Genomic DNA, 20,018 nt, shown 5'->3' with positions numbered 1-20,018 from the left:
GGACTTACTCCAAATCCAGACTTTGGTTGGGAGATTAGCAAGCTGTCTACGATTCATTTTGAAGGACTTTTTGTCTGTTTGAATCAAAAGCAACGTTCAGTGAAAGTCACACGCCTACCTTCTTCCATCTTCTTGTACTGCCTTTATTGTTATTGTTATTACTGAAATTGTGCTTACATTCAATTATAACAAGTCAGAGACTGATAATGAACTGAACAGCCTTTCCAAATAGAAGGCCATTTTTCTGAGGAAAAACACACAGATATATATATATATATATATATATATATATATATATATATATATATATATATATATACATATCTGTGTGTGCGTGTATATATCTGTGTCTGTATAGTATAGTATATATATATATATATATATATATATATATATATATCTATATGTATAGTATGTATATGTATATATATATATAATATATATATATATATATATATATATATACATATAAATATATATATATATATTTGTTTGCATGTATTTACGTAGTTTGGGAAGTTTAGGAACTAAATACTATGTTGAATATTTAACGAAGTGTGGCCATATCTAGGAGTGGCTAAGCTTCGAGAATAATCTGTCACTTCAGAAACTCGTAGAACCAAATAACATTTTAATCTATTTAAATTTGTTATTGCATCCAGCCCGTTCAGTGGTCAAACATATACATATATTTTTTTTCCGGGCTTTAGCTGCACTGGTTTGCACTGGCTGCAAAGTGAACATGATTTGAGAAGCAGAAGCCAGCTCAGTGCCTTCGCCTGGGGCTTGATTCAGCATAAGAAATATCGTACAGTTTCTGACATGAACGAGGCCATGAGCAGCCACTTACTTTCTTTATGCCTTCAATTCACATTCCCAATTGATCTCTGATCCCTTTTCTCTGGCGAGAGAGAGCGACCAGATTCGCTGAAGAGCAGCACCAATATGCAGTCAATGTTTAGCCTCGCTGTCGAACTTCTCAGATCCAGAGGTCTTTTATTCCTCCTCACACCGTTGGACAGTGGAACTTCAGCCTCCCTTCAGAGGATGTCGTGCAATTGCACCTTCTCAAGTTCAAGCGAAGGTGCAATACATTTCTGCCCTCAAACTCTTCTCCTTCCATTTTGATGCATTGTTATCTTTTATTCTTTTTTTGATAAGTGAGGTCTCTTCTTTCTGCATTTCTCTTTGCCTCATCATACTTCTTCCTACTGAACACCATATTGTTTGGAAGCTTGAATTTCAAGTTAGTAGGCCCTCTGGGCTTGTTCCATAAAAATAGGTTTCATCTTGTAGTAGTAGTAGTAATAATAATAATAATAATAATAATAATAATAATAATAATAATAATGATAATAATAATGACTATTAAAAGCCACAGTAGTGTTAAAATATGTTATTGTACAATGCTAAAAATTACTAGGAGAGACTTTCGGATACTGCTCCGTCTCCCTCTTCAGTCCTATTTTAACACTACTGTGGCTTTTAATTGTTAATAATATACCCTCGTTACGGAGGTTCCTTAGTTCAATAATAATAATAATAGTAATAATAACAATTAGCTTTCTCGTGGATACTCGCTAAGTAAAATGAAAGTTGGAGGGTCTTATTTTATAACTCACTTGAAGCCATATGGGCGCGTCCTCTTCGACAGCATCGCCCTCTGTTGTTGACCTCACGCTGGGGAATATGCGACTGGTCTACAAAAGGGCATGATGCTAGCCCCGGTCCCAGTGAAATTCCCCTTGGATCCCGATGGGGAGAACGAACTTTCTTCGGTCTGGGTGAAGCAAGATAAAAGACGCCATTTTCTTTAAGTTCAGGGTTTTTCTTTAATACTTTCGAACCAAAAAATCAAGCCATTCTAACCGTTTGGAGTCAGTGCTTTCGAATTTCAAAGTAGACACAAACTTATTTTTCACGAGGTAGTCGGGATTAACAACGTATTTCATTTGTTTCTCATGATTCACAAGAATTTGGCGGTATTTAACTTGGTAAACCCTGTCTGCGATCAAGTGTTCTGGCTAAAGTGTCTGGGTTGTCTGCCAATTTTGCGCTCGTTTTGGTCTTCAGAGAGACTGGGTGATGTTGGTTCTGTTCTGCTCTGTCGATCAAAACCAGCACGAAATTGGCAGACTTGCCACTGGCCTTCTAACTATAGTGGATTCACATCAATCGTTCACTTGATGTCTAGGCCAGCCCCTTACGACGCTCCTGATTGGCTGTTGTTAAGCCAATCGCAGGGCTGGAAACTCAGTTTCTCTCGAGAGTTCACATAGACAGGATGTATGCTCCACCTCTCCTGAAAGGAGTATACCCTAGGAGAGGTGGAACTGATCCTATCCGTGTGAACTCTCGAGAGAGACTGGGAGTGTCCAGCCCTGTGATTGGCTTATCAACAGCCAATCAGGAGCGTGGTAAGGGACTGGCCTAGACATCAAATGCACGGTTGATGTGAATCTACTATAGTAAACAGTTGAGCCATTCTAACCGTCTGGAATCAATGCTTTCGAATTTCAAAGTTAAACACAAGTGTGTTTTCCATGAAGCATTCATGATTAACTTACCTCGATCTCTGTATTACTGGTATTATAATTCACACGAATTTTACGTTATCTCGCTTGGTAAATCCTAGATGGGATCTCTTGTACTAGTTAGAAGGCCAGTGGTCAGTCTGGCAATTTCGTGTTGGTTTTGATCGGGAAAGAGAGGGATGTTGCTTCTGCTGTGATCAGTTTTACGGTGTTAGAATTTCTTTAATATATATAGGATATAATGGAAATATTTACGTGGGGGGGCGCTTTTATCAAACGCACCTTTAGAGCCAAGAACCTTATATCCCAACGTTAACTGGGAATCGGAAATGGAACATTTTGTGCAACTAACTTCAGTGGATAAACCGTATAAGCAGGAAAATATACACACAAACACACACAAGTAACGTGTAAGTTTCGCAAATCGCTTTTTTATCGTCTGTCGTCACATCCCTTTTATGACGTCACGCCCCTCTTCTGACGTCACGTGCTCGATTGCTGCGCTTCAATCACATCCCTCCGGTGGTGACGTCATGATTCCATCTTAAACCTGATTTACCGCCGAGGCAGCAATAGGCTGCTCCTACAGCCCCGAGAAGAACTTAGAATCATAGCATCCTTATCGAGTTTTCTGTATCTCAACAACTCTGCCAATTTCTAGAGAATTTTTTTTTTTAATTACCATTCGCCAGTGCGATGAGACTTACGAAAATTATTTTCTTACGTTGCATCTGAGCGCGCTTTGAAGTGTTAAGCTAGGATTTGCACTTTGCTATATATATATATATATATATATATATATATATATATATATATATATATATATATATATATATATATATATAGTTAATTGTAATGTCAATTAACCTCTGAAAATACCTGATTTCGTCTTCAAAGACGTCTGTTATTGCAGGATGTGCAATTAATTGAAATCTTTAACTTCCACAGAACGGCCCTAACCAACTCCAGAGAAATTATACATTAATTAACTAAACCAGCACACCCTTCCACAATTTTGGGACAAGTTTCCTTGTTTGGTCAAAGGTAGCTCTCTCTCTCTCTCTCTCTCTCTCTCTCTCTCTCTCTCTCTCTCTCTCTCTCTCTCTCTCTCTCTCTCTCTCTCTCTCTCTGCTGAATTTTATATGCCCGTGAAAGCCTATTTAGTCGAAGATTTTTTCCTAAATTAAAGGGTATTTGCATTGAGATCAGAAAATTTGAATTCACGTAAGTAAAACAACGTAAATAAAACAGATCCACTTCGGTTATCACTACTACTTTGACTCCCAATCTACCACTTTTTTTGTCACTAGTTCCAGGACACTTCGGATATACATCAGAACGCAGTAGGCTTGCTCAGCAGGAGCCCCAAAATAGCCATTCTTTTTTGTTATTCGGGACTGGACTACTCAAATCCAAAATCTGCATTTTTTCTTTTATTTACTCATTAAAAGTTGCATTCACACGGGCGGCTCTAGGGCCTCGGCAGGGCATTCCATGACGTCAGCAAGAATGAACAAAATGGTTTAGGTTGACTGATTCCCTTTTTTTCCTTACCAGCACAAAATTAACAAAGGCTCATTAGGTAACTTCATAGTTAGCGAATTCACACTTATAAATATGTAATTAGAAAATTCACGCAGATAACTTCACAATTGGCAAATGTTCATAGTTTACACAATTAGCAAATGCACAGAGTTAAATACACAATTAGTAAAATGCACGAATGTAAATATATAATTAGCAAATTCACGCAGATAACTACATAATTAGTAAATTCGCAAAGATTACATAATTAGCAAATGCAATTGATGAATTCATAATTGGCAAATGCACACATCAAGAACGATGGTGACGTATTCCATGCATTCTCGTTTAAACGAAGGTCAATTTGTTTTTTAATCATTTTTTCGGCGTTCTTTTGTTTGACTATGATAGGAAAGAAAAAAAATAGTGATATTTTTCATAACTTATAAAAAAATAACTTACGATGTTGATTGTCTTCGTCTCACAATTTCATCTGTTTGCTTCCCTTTGACGTAAATAGATATTATTAATATCATTGTTATTATTATTATTATTATTATTATTTTAATTATTTTATTATTATTAGTGGTTGTTGTTAGTTGTTTTATTTTTATTGGAAGAAGACCCTCTTTCAAACAAGTATGATTGAAAGATATTGCTGCATCAGCTGAATTTAATTTGTAAAGAGTGTTTTTTCTATTTTTCTAATAACTGCTTTCTCTCTCTCAATTTCAGAGATATTGTTGCCTAAAATTTATTGATTACAGAAATTCGACTAAACCAACATTGACTTATACCTTGGCGATTATTTCTTTACTGTCTGTGATCAATCAATTTTAAGCAACAATATTTCTGAATTTGACTCCTCCGGATGAATCATATTATAGGCCCAATACTCGCCAGTTGTAATAACAGAGAGAAAGCAGTTATCAGAAAAAACTAGAGAGACTCTTTAGATTTAAATTAATGCAGCTGATGCAGGCAATATCTTATCATTTTAATACTATATTAATACAATTATTACATTATTATTCTTATTATTATTATTGATTATTATTATTATTATTATTATTAAATTGGTTAACTTGAAGGAAATTAAACTTTCCTTTGCAGCGAAGATAAACACTGAGAGTTCAGTTTTTGCCAGACGACCTTGTCACAATGGCGTGCAGTAATCAAGCAAAACCGTCTCCATGTTTGGGATATAAATCTTTAAGCTGGTCAACAAAACGACCTCAAGGTGCAAGAAGAATTCATGACTGGTCTTGTGATTTACCCCCCCGCCCCCCCAGACTCTCTCTCTCTCTCATTGGGTGGTGTTGTAAAATTAACTAGTCACGTCACTTTTATTTGAGATGACAATTTTTAATGATTCATGACCTCCGACGTAAGCTTATAAGTTTGTGTATATACAGTATATATTAATATTATAATATATATATATTATATATATAATATATATATATTATATATATAATATATAACATATTATAGATATTGTATGATATATATATTTTATATAGATATATATGATATATATACCTATATATCATATATATATATATAATATATTATATATAATATATTTTATCTATTTATTTATTATTTATATATTTAATTATTACTTTTCTGACTAAATATTATAACAAGCTTACAAAGCTAGAGGAATACATTATTGTTATTTACATTATATATAAAATAATCTTGCACAAGACAGACTCACTTTGAATAAATATTTAAGTCCACAAAAATATTTAGACAAAAATTAATAAACAGTCGAGCTCAATTAAAAACACAACAATACCACTCCCAAAATACATACATATATCTATATATTATATATATATATAATATATCTATATCATATTTATATATTTATTATATATGGCGCGTGTGAGTGTATGTGTGTGTCTGTGGTGTACGCATGCTATTGTGCTTATAGAATAAAAAAAACGGAAGACACTGAAAAAGACTCACTGTGTTAATTCTTACATTTCAGAAACAAGATGGAAGGCTCAGTAATGAAACCTCAGTGTCCCTTCAGCAAGCCACAGAATCTGATCAATTTCGAGTCTTCGAAGGAAGCTACGGATATCCTGCACATGAAGGCTGAGGATGTAAGCTAAAACCTAAAACCCTTCTTCCATCTTACTATTTTAAGACGAGCAATCTTTCTCCTTCCTCTCTTTATCAACTTCTGAGGGATACATCGTTTCACAAAGTCGTGAAACAGTCAGCCAGTTGTTAATCGATTATGTAAATGAATATGTTGTAAATTATTTCAACTTTCTCCTGTTTCCACTACCAAAAATTCAGAGTGCCTCAGTGGCGTGATCGGTATGGTCTTGGGCTGCTACCTCGGTGGCAGCGAGTTCGATTCTCGGGCATTGCATTGAGGTGTGAGAGATGTGTATTTCTGGTGACAGAAGTTCACTCTCGACGTGGTTCGGAAGTCACGTAAAGCCGTTGGTCCCGTTGCTGAATAACCACTGGTTCCATGCAACGTCAAAACACCATACAAACAAACAAATAAATATCCAGATCCTGAAGGATGCATATTTATTCCTATCTCGCTTTATAACATAACTCTCTGCCGAAGGAGGACTGTTTGTTTGACCTTTCTGGCAATTCTCTTCCAGCCTGGCGTTTGTTCAGCCGTCGTCTGCAAAGGGTCTTTGATGGGCTCCAGGAAAACGTTGTTGGAGAACAGGCCACCAAGCGAGGTGCTTCACCAAGCCAAGCAATTTTTGGACGAATACTACAAGGAGACCAAAAGGTAAAAGCTTCAGCATCATTCATTCTTGAAGCTTATTGGATGGCAATGATAAATCTCAAATTTCAGTCGGATTCTTTGCTTCCTTCAAAATAGGCAGGTATTTGTAATCTTAATGAACATTCTACCTCTTTTTTTTTAACCTTTTTCCTCTTCCTTCGTCCTCGTATATAGGTTCGAGAGCAAGGAGCACCAAGCCCGCCTTCAGGAAGTGACCCAAGCTTTGATCCGGACTGGTACTTACGACCTGACCACGGAAGAGCTCGAGTTCGGGGTCAAACTGGCCTGGAGGAACGCCCCTCGCTGCATCGGTCGTATCTCCTGGAACAAACTGCATGTGAGTAGAGAAATTCAAAAAGGAATGTAAGACATAAAGATAAGTATAAGAAAATAAACTTTTGGTAAAATGCACTCTTTAAGAACAATTTGCGCTACTTTGCGTAAAACTTGCAGCAGATCCATTAGTTCAGCTAAACTTGCCTGACTTCTCTTATGTCATTGTTTTGCAGTTATTTGACGGAAGGCACGCAACAACTACGAAGGAAATGTTCGAATTATTGCTGCAACACATTGACTATGCAACAAACGGAGGCAACATAAGGTATGTATTCGTCAGTTGATTTACACGCTAAGGTTTGGTTTTCAAAACGGAATATGGGATTGTTCCTTGGGCTTCTCACGCGAATTTAATATGAACGTGTAAACATCGGCATCTTACTTTCCACGCTCTCCTCACAATTGATTCATAATGCAACCGCTAGGCTATCCTCCTGTTACACCATTAGAACGTTTTTACTGACAATTTCCGTTTCAGCGCTCAAGGACCTCAAAGGTCCCAGCGCTTGGCTATTGGCCTCAATTCTATTCATTTTTCCCTTCGTCTGTTTGTCGAATCAGGTCGACGATCACCGTGTTTCCTCAGCGGAAGGTCGGACAGAGAGACTTCCGTGTCTGGAATCTGCAGCTGATCGCCTTCGCCGGGTACGAACAGCCCGATGGGACCGTGATCGGCGATCCCGCCTACAAGGACTTCACCAAGGTAGGTTCCGTTGGGTCTTGGAATTCAGGCGTCATCTCTCTCTCTCTCTCTCTCTCTCTCTCTCTCTCTCTCTCTCTCTCATCTCTCGGTCTCTCTCTCTCTCTCTCTCTCTCTCTCTCTCTCTCTCTCTCTCCATGGTATGCAAATGTTAGTCTCCACTCCTATATTCAGTCCTGAAACTTGGTGTTTATTATAAACACTGGTATTATCCAGATTGCTTGGACTGCCGATAAACTTGTGTGTGTGTGTGTGTGTGTGTGTGTGCGTGTGAGAGAAAGAGAGAGAGAGAGAGATTGAGATAGACTTAATAAGGCAGAGTCAAAGATAATTTCTTCACACTAGGAAGCATTTGGTTTTCGTCCTTCATCTTCATCAATTCAGCGTTTGTGTGTGTGTGTGTGTGTGTGTGTCCGCTAGCGCGCCCACTTTATTACCATAACTGATTCAAAGCCGGACTAGTTTTCTTCATCTCCAGCTAATATGATGTGCTGCAAGTTTTTTGTTCTGTTTTTATAGCCTTTTTTCACGTCCTCCCTTTCCATTAGTCAAGAAGTGTCGGAGTTAAATAGAGCTAGTTAATATTATCTGTGAACTCTCACACATCCTCCTGGCTTTTCGTTCCTCATCATGATTCGCAGACTTTACAACGTCCGCACTGCTTCTGAAGTTTGAGTCAAAGTTCAGTATACAGCCTGGTATTTTACAGGGTGCGGTCACTATAAAGTCTACGTTCAGCCCTCCTCTTGTACCAAGTTTCTTTGGAGAGTTATACTTAGTGAATATGTAAGCATTTATTATTCTGCGAAGAATGTGTGTGTGGTTGTAAGTGTTGCTAAAATGAACGGCAGCATTTTGTTATTTTATTATTATTATTACTTTTTTTGTAAAAAAAAAAAAAAAGCATCTCTAATTTCGAAGATTGTAATCACGTTATAATCAGTGAATTATTTATTTCTCTACTAAAGTTCTGCAACTGTTTACTCTTGAAAAAGGGGACATCCCAGCACACGAATGGTTTATACAGAGAGGACGATATCTTTCCAGAGTTGATTGCTGTAGTCTGTAAGATCCGAGCTAAATACCATCTTCCAAGAAATCTCTTTGTGAACGCACCTTATTCTGAGGAGATAGTTCCAATGCGCGAATGCACAGCGAAGAATAAGAGTTACATGACACATGTTTTTCTGTCTCTGGAACCAGGGGGGTCGCGCTCAGTCAGCGGCGACGTGCCAACCACAAAACCGGATCTGCTTAGTTTGACCAGTTCACGATCTCATGAGAGCCAGGGATGCTGCTGGCGTTACGGTTTTCATGACGACTCAGTCGTCACTCGCTCTGTGTGGGCAAGTGCTTCATCTGTTCATGATATGTATACCTCATGTATAATGTGTGTAGTAGAGTGTGCATGCGCATTCTCCTGTCTTCTATGGATATGCGCATGTTACTAGATGCGTGCACATACCGCCAACATCCAAGATTTTGTTATTTTCTGTGACGATGCTTATACAACAGAAAATTCTGATAAAAAAAAAGCCATCAGTCCTTAAAAGAAACCAAACTACTTATTCAAATGTGGCCGAAAGGAGCGAACACCCATGCTGGTATGAGCCAGTTCTTACAGGCCAGCAACAACAAAATTCATTGAATTTCTCGCTCATTTAATGGGAAACCACCGGCTCCAGCTAGTTCAGCAAACAAACAAAAACTCGTTTTAATTTAGTAACTTTCACCAAAGGCTCGCTTCGTCGTCGTCTTCTTCTTATTATTATTCTTCTTCTTCTTATCGAGAGAGAGAGAGAGAGAGAGAGAGAGAGAGAGAGAGAGAGAGAGAGAGAGAGAGAGAGAGAAGATTCGCAGCTGGGGAAGCGAGGGTCGAGGCGGAGGACGCAAAAAACAAATTCCAGAGTTGATGATGTGGTGGTGATAAAGAAGGTGACGCGTGCGTCCATGAGGACGCTTAGTTTAGTTATTATTTGTTTGATGACTATGCTATATATGACACTTTAATATTTGCTATCTTTTCTTATTCCCTGTGGTTAACACGTTATCGTGCGAATGAGCTTATAGAATGATCGTAAAAATAAGTGATCCAAAGGAGAGCGGCGACCCTACCCGAAGCCTTTGAAGACAGAGGGGTCAGAGAAGGCTGTCAGTCAGTGCCTTTGATGAGTGATGTTCGACAGCTCCTCATTATTACCTCTCTTCCCAATTCAGGTTTGCCAGAAGCTGGGCTGGAAGGGCGCAGGTGGTCACTTCGACGTCCTGCCCTTGGTGGTCTCGACGCCCACAGGTGAACCGGAGTGGATGGAAATTCCCAAGGAGAAGGTTCTCTTGGTTGATCTCAAGCATCCAGAGTAAGTCACGTGATGTCGTCGTTGTTTGCTGGGTGGAATCTTACAATAAAATTCAAGAGTTCGTAAATGCAAAGGGTTGAACAATATTCTTCAGAAGGACATGCGATTAGCAACTTCTCTCAAGAATAGCAGCTGGAAACTAGAAGGGTAGCCCTTTCTAGAGACTATTCCTTAAATACAAAAAGGCACAGGCATGCCTTTATCTATGCATGCTAACTGTGCTTTTGCATCATTGCGTATATGAATTACAATCATTAACAAGTTGAACATCTCTTCTCCATCAGGTACGAATGGTTTGAGGACTTGAAACTGAAATGGTTCGGTGTTCCAGCTGTTTCCTCAATGATGCTGGACTGCGGAGGACTCCAGTTCCCAGCGGCGCCCTTCAACGGGTGGTATATGTCCACCGAAATTGCTACTCGGGACCTTTGCGATGTCCAGCGGTACAATTTACTACCGGTAATAATGACAATGCCCTATTTTTCTCGTTACTTTTTCCCATGAGTTAAAAGTGATGGTGAGTTCCTACAGGTTGGCAGCTGCTCATAAAGTCTCAGTCATTTAGTTCATCTCAAATCGTGAGCTCCAAATTTGAAAATAATCATGAAGGAGGTACAAGTTAGGTTTTCAAAGCTTTATCCATCCCCATTCATTCTTTTTAAGCACCTCACTTGAATCTTAGATTTAAATCAAGATGTAATGATTAATACATCGTAATGCTTTAAGTTTTGTCCTGGATGCTGGATCTGTCCACCCAACACTTTTATTCGAGGAGGGAATAATATTTTTTATGGATAGATTCGTGCACTTTCTGAATTTTGTGTGATGATGGCGGTCATTAGAATAGAAACTCTTTCGTCCACAGATGTTTGGGGAGAAGCTCGGCCTCGACACCAAATCTCCAACCAGCCTCTGGAAGGACAAGGCGACCCTGGAACTTAACATAGCTGTCTTACACTCCTACCAGGTAAAGAAAGAAGATGAAGAAGAAAAATGATGAATAAGACGTTCAAGATAAAATTGGGAGGGGGGGGGGGCGAGAGTGGGGAGATACTATTCGGCCCTTTCAGTCAAAGATCACTCACCATTCTGTTTCAATTTCGTCAACAGGAGAAGGAGGTGACCATCGTCGACCACCACACGGCTGCGGAGACCTTTATGCAGTTCCACAGCAACGAACATCGGCAGAGGGGCGGCTGTCCAGCCGACTGGGTGTGGATCGTGCCTCCTATTTCAGGCTCCCTGACGCCCGTGTTTCACCAGGAGATGACGCTCTATTACATGAAGCCCTCCTACGAGTACCAGCTTCCAGCATGGCAGGCCCTCGAGCGTCAGAACTATTTGTTGAGCGGCGAGGCCAACAAAAAGGGCAACAGCCCTATTCAGAGATTCAGGAGAGCGGCACTGTAAGTTGAAGATCAAATAGTCTGAAGTTTCAGTCCTTCTGTATTGATTCATTTTGAAGTTCATATAACCTTTCATGGGTAAAAGTATTTTTTTTTCTTTCTGCCTTTCATCATAAGATGGACATAAAGATGTAAATGCTTACGCAGGTAAGGTTTAGATACGAAAATATCTAATCTTCACCATCTTCAATAGGTGCGTCTACTTCGCTACGACCCTCTACGCTGGCGCCCTGGCCAAGAGAATTCGCATCGCCATCATCTACGCCTCAGAAACAGGAAAAGCCCAAGGATACGCCAACAGCCTCTACGATTCCTTCAGTCTCAGATTCAATCCTGAGGTGAGTTACAGAGAGAGAAAGAAGGGAAGGATATAGAATTACTTTCATGAACTTAATTAAATATAAATGTTTTGAAACATTCTTGTTCAGCAATTCTATTTCAGTAAGTCATCAAGTGAACTGTGTCTCTCGTCAGGTCATCTGCATGGACGAATATGACGTCAGCAAACTGAGCAGTGAAACCATGGTGGTCATCCTGGCTTCTACAACTGGTGTTGGTGAACCTCCTCTGAATGGAAAGGTAAACCCAGTTCTTTGATATTGTAGTGAACAGTCTTTATATCTAATGAACAGGAATCAGGAATGTATGTTTTTTCATTATGAAAGGCCTTATTATCATTATTTTTAATTTAGTTTCATTATTATTTGTTTGATTTTAATCTTGCAATTTTACTGTAGTCATCATCTTTATTCAGGCTGTTAATGCAAAAGGCACAAGAGATGGGGGTTGGGCAGAGAGATTCTGACGTTAATACGTTAATGACAATAACGACCTCTCAAATCATACAAGACTACGATAAAACGTTAATACGTTAATGGCTGTAACGACCTCTTAAATTATACAAGACTACAATAACAAATTATACAAGACTACAATAACATTCTTAAAGGAATTCAATGACTACATCGACCTCTTTTGGCAGGAATTCACGAAAATACTCTACGAGTTGAGAGAAAGGGACAACTCCGTCGGCTCCGAAGAGAATATGTAAGTAATAGTTTTCAACAACTTCGTATTTCTCCCGCCTCTTTGAGTTTCCTTAATCACAGTGCACTTTTGACTCGTGTTTGCACACTTATAGTGAAGTCATGCATTGAAAGCAAGAGAAGATTTGACTCAAGTTACATAATCTCATTCATCTTCAAAGAGGTATACTGATTAGGTCGGGAATGGGGAGAAAGGTTGAATTCATCCCTACGTGTTCACTATCAGTAAAGTCGTGAATTAAAAAAAGAGACAGGATTATAATCATCGTTCATTGACGATTTTCTCATTTTTATTGCAGCGTGTCGTTCTGGGACGACTACAACGATATCAAAGTGTAAGTTAAAAGTCCTTTTTTGTGTATTTTTCAAAAGTTCTTTTCCTGTGATGATCTTTGTTCGCACTTCGATAATAATAATGATATCCATAATGAAATGTAAGTTCAGTCACGATTCAGTTTTTAAAGTATCAATCTTTCAGTGATCATTGTCAGAGAAAAACGACTTGATAATAATAAGAATAACAAACCTTATCCCCACAGCAATGGCATAAGGGCCGAAGCCAAATCAGAGAGCGACATCCCCAGCGAGACGAAGCTCCTGAAGAAGAACAGGGGCTTCTTCTCTCTCCTCGCCAGTCAGTTCCGTGAGAGGAAGAGCCGCGACGACGAGGATGGCCGCGGTGTGGAAGGGTACCAACCAAACTTTTATTACAACAGCGACGACAATCTGGTCGACAGCACGGGCGGTGGTCTCGTCGCAAACCACGATCCGGCTAGCGATGTCACGTGAGTTTCCCTGATTGTTTCTGACCTCAGTCTGTCGTTGATCTTGCATAAATGTGAACGCCAAAGACCTCAGTGCCATAGCCATTGGTTTATTGAAGGAAAAATAGCAACCATTTGATCCTGCAGAGGCAGCCATGTTGCCCACCCTGTGGTAGGGGTGTAAGAATACTACCACCGTAGGTCGACTAGAAGTACAGCTGGTGCCTTGCAGTATTACTTTTTCAGTAAAAGGCAAGGTCCGCCTCCAGTAACTGTGGAAACTGCTGCCTTGCAGTCTTACTTTTTAGGCAAAGGCGAGGCCCACTGTCAATAACTGTGGTTGATGACAGCTAGGGCATGCAGTCGTAAAAAACCTTTTGCCAAATAATAAACCATGCCTGATGTTGTAAGGAAAGGCGCATCATTCAACCAACCCCTTAGTGTAGGGATAACGGTGGGAAAGAAGAAGAAGATGCAGCTATGTTGCATGCATACTATAGGGCAATAATGCTTGATGGAACTCATTCATGATATAACAATCGCCAAGCGTTATTCCACATAACTCGTGGGAACTTTCAATAAAACGGAGAAATTAAAGAACGTTGTCAGGTGGTGTCATATACACTCGTTGTCGATTTAAATTGAACCAGTTCCCTTTCCCTCGACAGCTATGCTGTTTTCGCTCTGGGATCTACCAACTACAAGCACTTCTGCGCCTTCGGCAAGTACGTCGACAACCTCATGTACACCCTCGGAGGAGACAGGATCATGGACTTGGCCTGCGGAGATGAAATGGAACATCAGCTGGACACCTTCAATTCATGGGCGAGCCAGCTCTTGGAGGTAAGACCTCTTTTCGATTCAGTACTTATAACTCCTTTTGCCAATTCCAGATATTTCGGATTCCCTGCGCTGTCCTTTGTGACTATTTCGTTGCGCTATACTACATGAACATTCTTTAGTATTCTCACCATGAGAATTGCTTTTTATTTGTTTTTTATTGTTGAGGGAAGTCGCTTGCCCAGCAACTGAGACGAGAATAGCCCTAACACTTTTATCTTTATTCCCAGGTTTGCTGTGACCGCTTCCAGGTGGAGCACTGTGCCCAAGAAGGCTCCGTAGCAAGTCAGGTCTCCAACAGCAACCAGGTCAAGTTTGCTGCACACAACGAGCCACCCAAATTGACAAATAGTAAGTAAATCAAAGAACTGATGAGCCAAGGATGGACACAAGCACAGTCATTTTAACAATATAGATGCACACAGTGATGGCAGAGGATCTAAATAAACAGATATATTTTTTTGCTATAATTAACGGATATTAAGTAGAAATGCCTTAGAGACTTCTGGCAAGGTAGCATGATGATACATTGCCGTATAAGATACTTATATATTTACAGTATTATAAAATTACTTCACATTTCCTTGCTCACTTTCAGAGGACTATGGCAGACTCTGCCTAGCAGGTTTTAACGTAACTTAGCAAATTTTAACATTTCTGGACACAAGTCCAGGTAATCATTTGAACATTTCACACAAAATTTAAGAGCTTCCCAAAACATTTTGCAGATGAAATACACAAATTCACACGAACAAAGCCAACTGATAAAAAGGATCCAAGACTTCCACAGTCTATAGAATGTTGTTAGCTTCTTGGGGTTAATTTTGACAGACCAATTTGACACTGAAATTGTAATTGCCTTTGACATCCAGCCCGTCCTCCATCCTTCTGGCTCACTTAACCTTTCTGTAATAAGTCAAAACAAAGAGAAGCTCAAGCTGTGAACGTAGAGAAACTAAGTTACAAGTAATAGAAAACTTTCTCTCTTACGAATTTCAGGCTTTTCGACGCTACACAGGAAGAAGGTCGAATCGTGTACTGTAACTGGAAGCCAGTCCTTATTCGAGGAAGGAAATAAGTGAGTGTCTTTACTCTCTCTCTCTCTCTCTCTCTCTCGTCTCTCTGCCTCATCTCTCCTCCTGTCTTTCTCTCTCTTCTCTGTCTTGTATATATATATATATATATATATATAGATATATATATATATATATATATATATATATATATATATATATATATAAAACTTGTTTGTTCAGTATATACAACTAAAATCTTATATCTTGGTCATTTTAGCATGAGCCAGTGATTCCATATTGCCATCTTCTGATAACAACTAAAACATCGTTCTTATCGTATTGCAGGTGGTACCATAAACTGACAGTTAACACCGGGAACAATCCGTCTTTGCGATACGAAGTAGGAGACAACATTGGCATCTTTCCCTCCAACAATTCGTCCATGGTGCTCGGTATTCTGCAGAAGCTGGACAACTGCGAAGACCCAGATAGAATTGTGGAAGTTCTCGTACGCAAACAAGAAGGTAGGTCTTCATGAGCAAGCATGAGCCTTAGACCCTTCGCAGATTTTGAGAGCACTTGAATGGTAGCCACGTTCAAGACAATAAATCTATTACTTATCAAACTATAAAAATAAAGACGACTATTCGCTCTTACAACCGCATTTGTCAATGATCTAAAAGCATCTTCCATAATTAACTAGTCAAATGTAAAGATATAAGACCTCTGAAAGAAAGTGACTGAAATTTAAATGACTGTCCCCCTTCTCTTCCCCAAGGTGATTCGTGGTTGCCTTATCCGAACCTGCCTGTGGCCAGCATCCGAACCCTTCTGGAGAGATACCTGGACATCACATCGCCTCCATCCCAATCTGTGCTGAAGCTGATGGCTGCAGTGGCAACCAACAACCAGGAACGATCTCAACTGGACACTTTAGCCACGGTACGTAGCTTCTTTAGGATTTACCCATGCTTACTTTTTTGTCAACAAAGAGAAAAAAAAGGAAGGCTATTGTTTAACACTTGGTTAAATTGGGAAGTTATAGCTTCAGGCTGATAAAATTGATTGCTCACGACTCTCAAAACACTTTCCAACTTATTACTACTGATTTGTCTGTTCAGGACATCGATGCATATCGCACCTGGAGGAAAGAGAACTATCCTAACCTGTTGGAGATTCTGAATGAGTTCCCCAGCGTGAGGATGGACGCAGGACTCCTGCTGTGCCGCCTTCCCCTCTTGCAGCCACGTCTCTACTCTATCAGTTCCTCGCCAGATTTCGAAGAGGGAGAACTGACTCTCACAGTGGCCAGCTTCAACTACAGAACCCGAGGTGAGATGAGTTTGCATTTGTTGATATTCACTTCTCTGTTCTTTTGGACGTTCGTATTTTTGGAATCAAAATAAAAGCAAAACGACAAACTTGAACGCACCAAAGCTTATAATATCTGCTCCTTCATGAGTCATTTTAAAACTGCCCACAGAAAGGCATAAGTTTAAAAATACAGGACTTCTAAAAAAAAGATATAGTCAATAAGTTAAATCAGAAAATAGATATCATAAGAACAAAACAAAAGATATAAATATTTGGTAATAGTCTAGTTTATTCTTATTTATCAACACCATTTTAATGTCTTCTCCCAGGGGGCGAAGGGACGTTGCACGAGGGCGTCGGCACCTCCTACATCAAGTCGTTGAAGCCAAGAGACAGAGTCGAGTTGTTCCACAAAAGGTGAGCCGAATCCCACCTCCGAGATCTTCCATTTGAGAAAGATCCCAAATAGAAAATAATACCCCTCTCGTTTGCTTTATTTAACAAAGTAATAAAATACGAAAGGAAATGTGCTTTTAAACATGTTTAATATATAACCAGTGAATATTGATAGATAATACTGCACATACGTTCAAGTTTACGAAGCAGAATTAAAATTTGATTGTTTCGTAAATATGAAATACCTCCTTTCTCAAAAATTACAGCAAGATGACAGCGGAAAGTGGTGCCACGTTTTCTGAAACGAATGCTTGCTTTTCATACTGTAATCCTTAGATACTTAAACAATTTGGTTTTCCTTCTTCAGTGCTCCCGATTTCCACCTACCTGAAGAAGGAAGTTCCCCGATCATTCTCATCGGCGCTGGCAGCGGCATTGCTCCTCTTCGTGGAATCTGGCAACACTACCATTACCAGTACGACATTAATCATACAGGTACGTGTGTTGACGCTATTCACACTAAGGTAAAAAAGCAAATCTATTTGTTAATGACGGGATGAGGGGCGTTTTCATAAACAGCACCTTTTTTGTTCGCTTTGAAATCCATTCGTGATCTCATTATACACTACGTATGGAACAACACGAAACTTTTTATATAAGAATTACAGTTAAATATCATATCCTCTCTCTCTCTCTCTCTCTCTCTCTCTCTCTCTCTCTCTCTCTCTCTCTCTCCAGTAAGCACGGGGTTCTTCGTGTGTATTTCATATAACAGTTAAGTATTCTCCTTCGAAATATATGAAGAACCCTTCGGGGTTAAATTGTTCTGCTTATAAACAAAAAAAAATACTAAGAATTTTAAAAATGCCCAACGACAATTTCCATTCATCTTTCAGTATTGTTATACATATAATCTACTGCTGTATGAAGTAATCTTTGTAATTGAAATTCTTTATAAGGCCAGAAGATTGAAACCATGTCTTTTTCCATAACGTAGGTCAGCGGCGCAAAATAACGCTTTACTATGGGTGCCAGACCCGAGCTAGTGACCTTTATGCTGAGGAAAAGTCTGCCATGTGTCGAGCCAACGTAATGAGTGAAGTACATCTGGCATTATCCAGGGAGCCTGCGATACCCAAGGTAAGGATGGCAGTTGATTCGCTTGACCTCAGCTCTCTCTCTCTCTCTCTCTCTCTCTCTCTCTAGCATATAATTATTATATATATATATATATATATATATATATATATATATATATATATATATATGTATGTGTGTGTGTGTACTGATATGTAGTAAATCTCAAGATATATTTGTATACATAATTTTATCCCACATTTTGAGAAGATATTTTATCTCTGTTATTATATAGCTATCGCTATCATGCCTATAAACCTGAAATGTCAAGATAGCATATTTAATAGCCTGGCCAATTTTCAGACTTACGTTCAAGATCTGTTGCTTGGAAACGGGGAGGAAGTTTACAAAGAGTTGGTGGTGACAGGAGGACACGCCTACATATGTGGAAGTGAGGGCATGGCAGAAGGCGTCTCCGCAGCCCTCTTGACCATTATCCAAGATCATGGAAAGAAGACTCTCGCAGAAGCTAGAAATGTCATTCAGAAGATGAAGGTAGTTATCAGATGTTACTGTTCCTTCATAATCAAAAGAAATTCATTTGGAGTTATTGTTTATTATTTATGACGCTCTGAAAGATAGATATATACATCTTTGACAGTTGGTAAAGACAAGAATTTTCTGTTGGCTAATTCGTCCCAGTATTATTACCCGGTATTTTTTCCAAGTGGATAGGTTAGATTAAATCAACTTCATTTATAGAATATATATTAACTCACAAATATCTACCACAGGATGAACGTCGCTACCACGAAGAAGTTTTTGGCACCGGGTCGACGGTATAGCACAAAGATAGAAGAGAAATAGGACCCTGACAAAAGTAGCTTTACCTGGGATGAAATCCTTTGTGGCCTGCGCTCTCCATTCGAGAATGAAATGCGGAAGCATGTTGTTATATACGTAAGGAATGACGGACTTACCAGCCCAGCAGGTAACTCTGCTTGATCTTAAGGCAACAGAATTGGAAATCATGGATGTTCTGTCAAAAAAAAAAAAAAAAATTAAAATAGATTTTAAAAAAATACATTCCAGAGAAGAGGAAGTATCACAGCCTCTGTATTAATTTGGGGTCATCTAAAGACGACAGACAGAAAAAAAAATTATATAAGCTTTTAATTTTGTAGCAGCTCTACATTTTTAAAGAATTTACTTGCTAATAATTCAGACGGAACATTTTACAAAAAAGGTCTTTGGTGAACAATGAGCAAAATAACTCTAGAGCAGATTACAATGCTGTGAACTTGTTCAAGAAGTTTCCACGAAATTGAAAGCTTATCAGAAAAAAAAGAGAGAAATCTGTGTACGCACATAATTCAAATGAAAACAGAATTTATATAATTGATACTAATGCAAAACAGTGAATTTATGGATTAAGAAAAGTAACCAGAATTAAAAGAAGACTTTGCATTGGAATTTCTATACAGCAGTTCAATGTGATCACAGAATTATTACTCGACACTCTCATAGGACTCTCCGGAAGGACTTGTTCTTAAATTTCATGAATGAGAAGACCACAGAAGGAACGTCAATTTTTAAGGCAGAAAACCATACGGGATTCTGCAAAGAGTAAAGAGCTAGTGTATTGGTTTCGTGTACAAATGACTGTACGCAATATCTTCTTGGTATGGAACACTACCTTCCACCGACCTAGAAATTTCCTAATTCTTAAAATTATCTGTGATATCAAACAGAATCTTGATCATTCTCTTATTAGTAGCGTAAGTGTTTGAATGCTGTTCTTTTTTTAGTTATAGTGTACATAGTGAATCAAATTCTGTCTTTGTAAACTACGCACACATATGTAATATCTAGCTGTTATTCAGATACAAATAAATATATTTTTTAATTAAAATTGCTTTTATACCCCTTCTTTTT

The 20,018-nt window shown here is 38.8% G+C and overlaps 1 protein-coding gene across 2 annotated transcripts in view; it reads left to right on the top strand.

Moving 5' to 3' along the window:
* The window catches only part of LOC135208562 (nitric oxide synthase, salivary gland-like), a 21,239-nt gene extending 1,244 nt beyond the window's left edge, over positions 1 to 19,995 (top strand). For both annotated transcript variants that reach the window (XM_064240882.1, XM_064240883.1), the window contains exons 2-26: positions 6,058 to 6,175; positions 6,698 to 6,834; positions 7,006 to 7,168; positions 7,341 to 7,432; positions 7,729 to 7,870; positions 10,085 to 10,224; positions 10,509 to 10,683; positions 11,090 to 11,191; positions 11,335 to 11,630; positions 11,824 to 11,968; positions 12,105 to 12,209; positions 12,613 to 12,677; positions 12,976 to 13,011; positions 13,216 to 13,461; positions 14,109 to 14,283; positions 14,511 to 14,631; positions 15,280 to 15,358; positions 15,642 to 15,820; positions 16,075 to 16,238; positions 16,418 to 16,628; positions 16,940 to 17,027; positions 17,374 to 17,501; positions 18,004 to 18,146; positions 18,447 to 18,638; positions 18,878 to 19,995. In XM_064240882.1, coding sequence (XP_064096952.1) covers positions 6,065 to 6,175; positions 6,698 to 6,834; positions 7,006 to 7,168; positions 7,341 to 7,432; positions 7,729 to 7,870; positions 10,085 to 10,224; positions 10,509 to 10,683; positions 11,090 to 11,191; positions 11,335 to 11,630; positions 11,824 to 11,968; positions 12,105 to 12,209; positions 12,613 to 12,677; positions 12,976 to 13,011; positions 13,216 to 13,461; positions 14,109 to 14,283; positions 14,511 to 14,631; positions 15,280 to 15,358; positions 15,642 to 15,820; positions 16,075 to 16,238; positions 16,418 to 16,628; positions 16,940 to 17,027; positions 17,374 to 17,501; positions 18,004 to 18,146; positions 18,447 to 18,638; positions 18,878 to 18,928 — 3,486 coding nt within the window. In that variant the 5' untranslated portion in view covers positions 6,058 to 6,064 and the 3' untranslated portion in view covers positions 18,929 to 19,995. The remainder of the gene's footprint in view (positions 1 to 6,057; positions 6,176 to 6,697; positions 6,835 to 7,005; positions 7,169 to 7,340; positions 7,433 to 7,728; positions 7,871 to 10,084; positions 10,225 to 10,508; positions 10,684 to 11,089; positions 11,192 to 11,334; positions 11,631 to 11,823; positions 11,969 to 12,104; positions 12,210 to 12,612; positions 12,678 to 12,975; positions 13,012 to 13,215; positions 13,462 to 14,108; positions 14,284 to 14,510; positions 14,632 to 15,279; positions 15,359 to 15,641; positions 15,821 to 16,074; positions 16,239 to 16,417; positions 16,629 to 16,939; positions 17,028 to 17,373; positions 17,502 to 18,003; positions 18,147 to 18,446; positions 18,639 to 18,877) is intronic.
* The last annotated feature ends 23 nt before the right edge of the window (positions 19,996 to 20,018 follow it).

This window comes from Macrobrachium nipponense, chromosome 35 (genome assembly GCF_015104395.2).
Source record: "Macrobrachium nipponense isolate FS-2020 chromosome 35, ASM1510439v2, whole genome shotgun sequence".
Taxonomy (NCBI): domain Eukaryota; kingdom Metazoa; phylum Arthropoda; class Malacostraca; order Decapoda; family Palaemonidae; genus Macrobrachium; species Macrobrachium nipponense.
The sequence above is the reverse complement of the archived record's forward strand: the minus strand, read 5'-3'. Positions and strand labels throughout refer to the sequence as shown.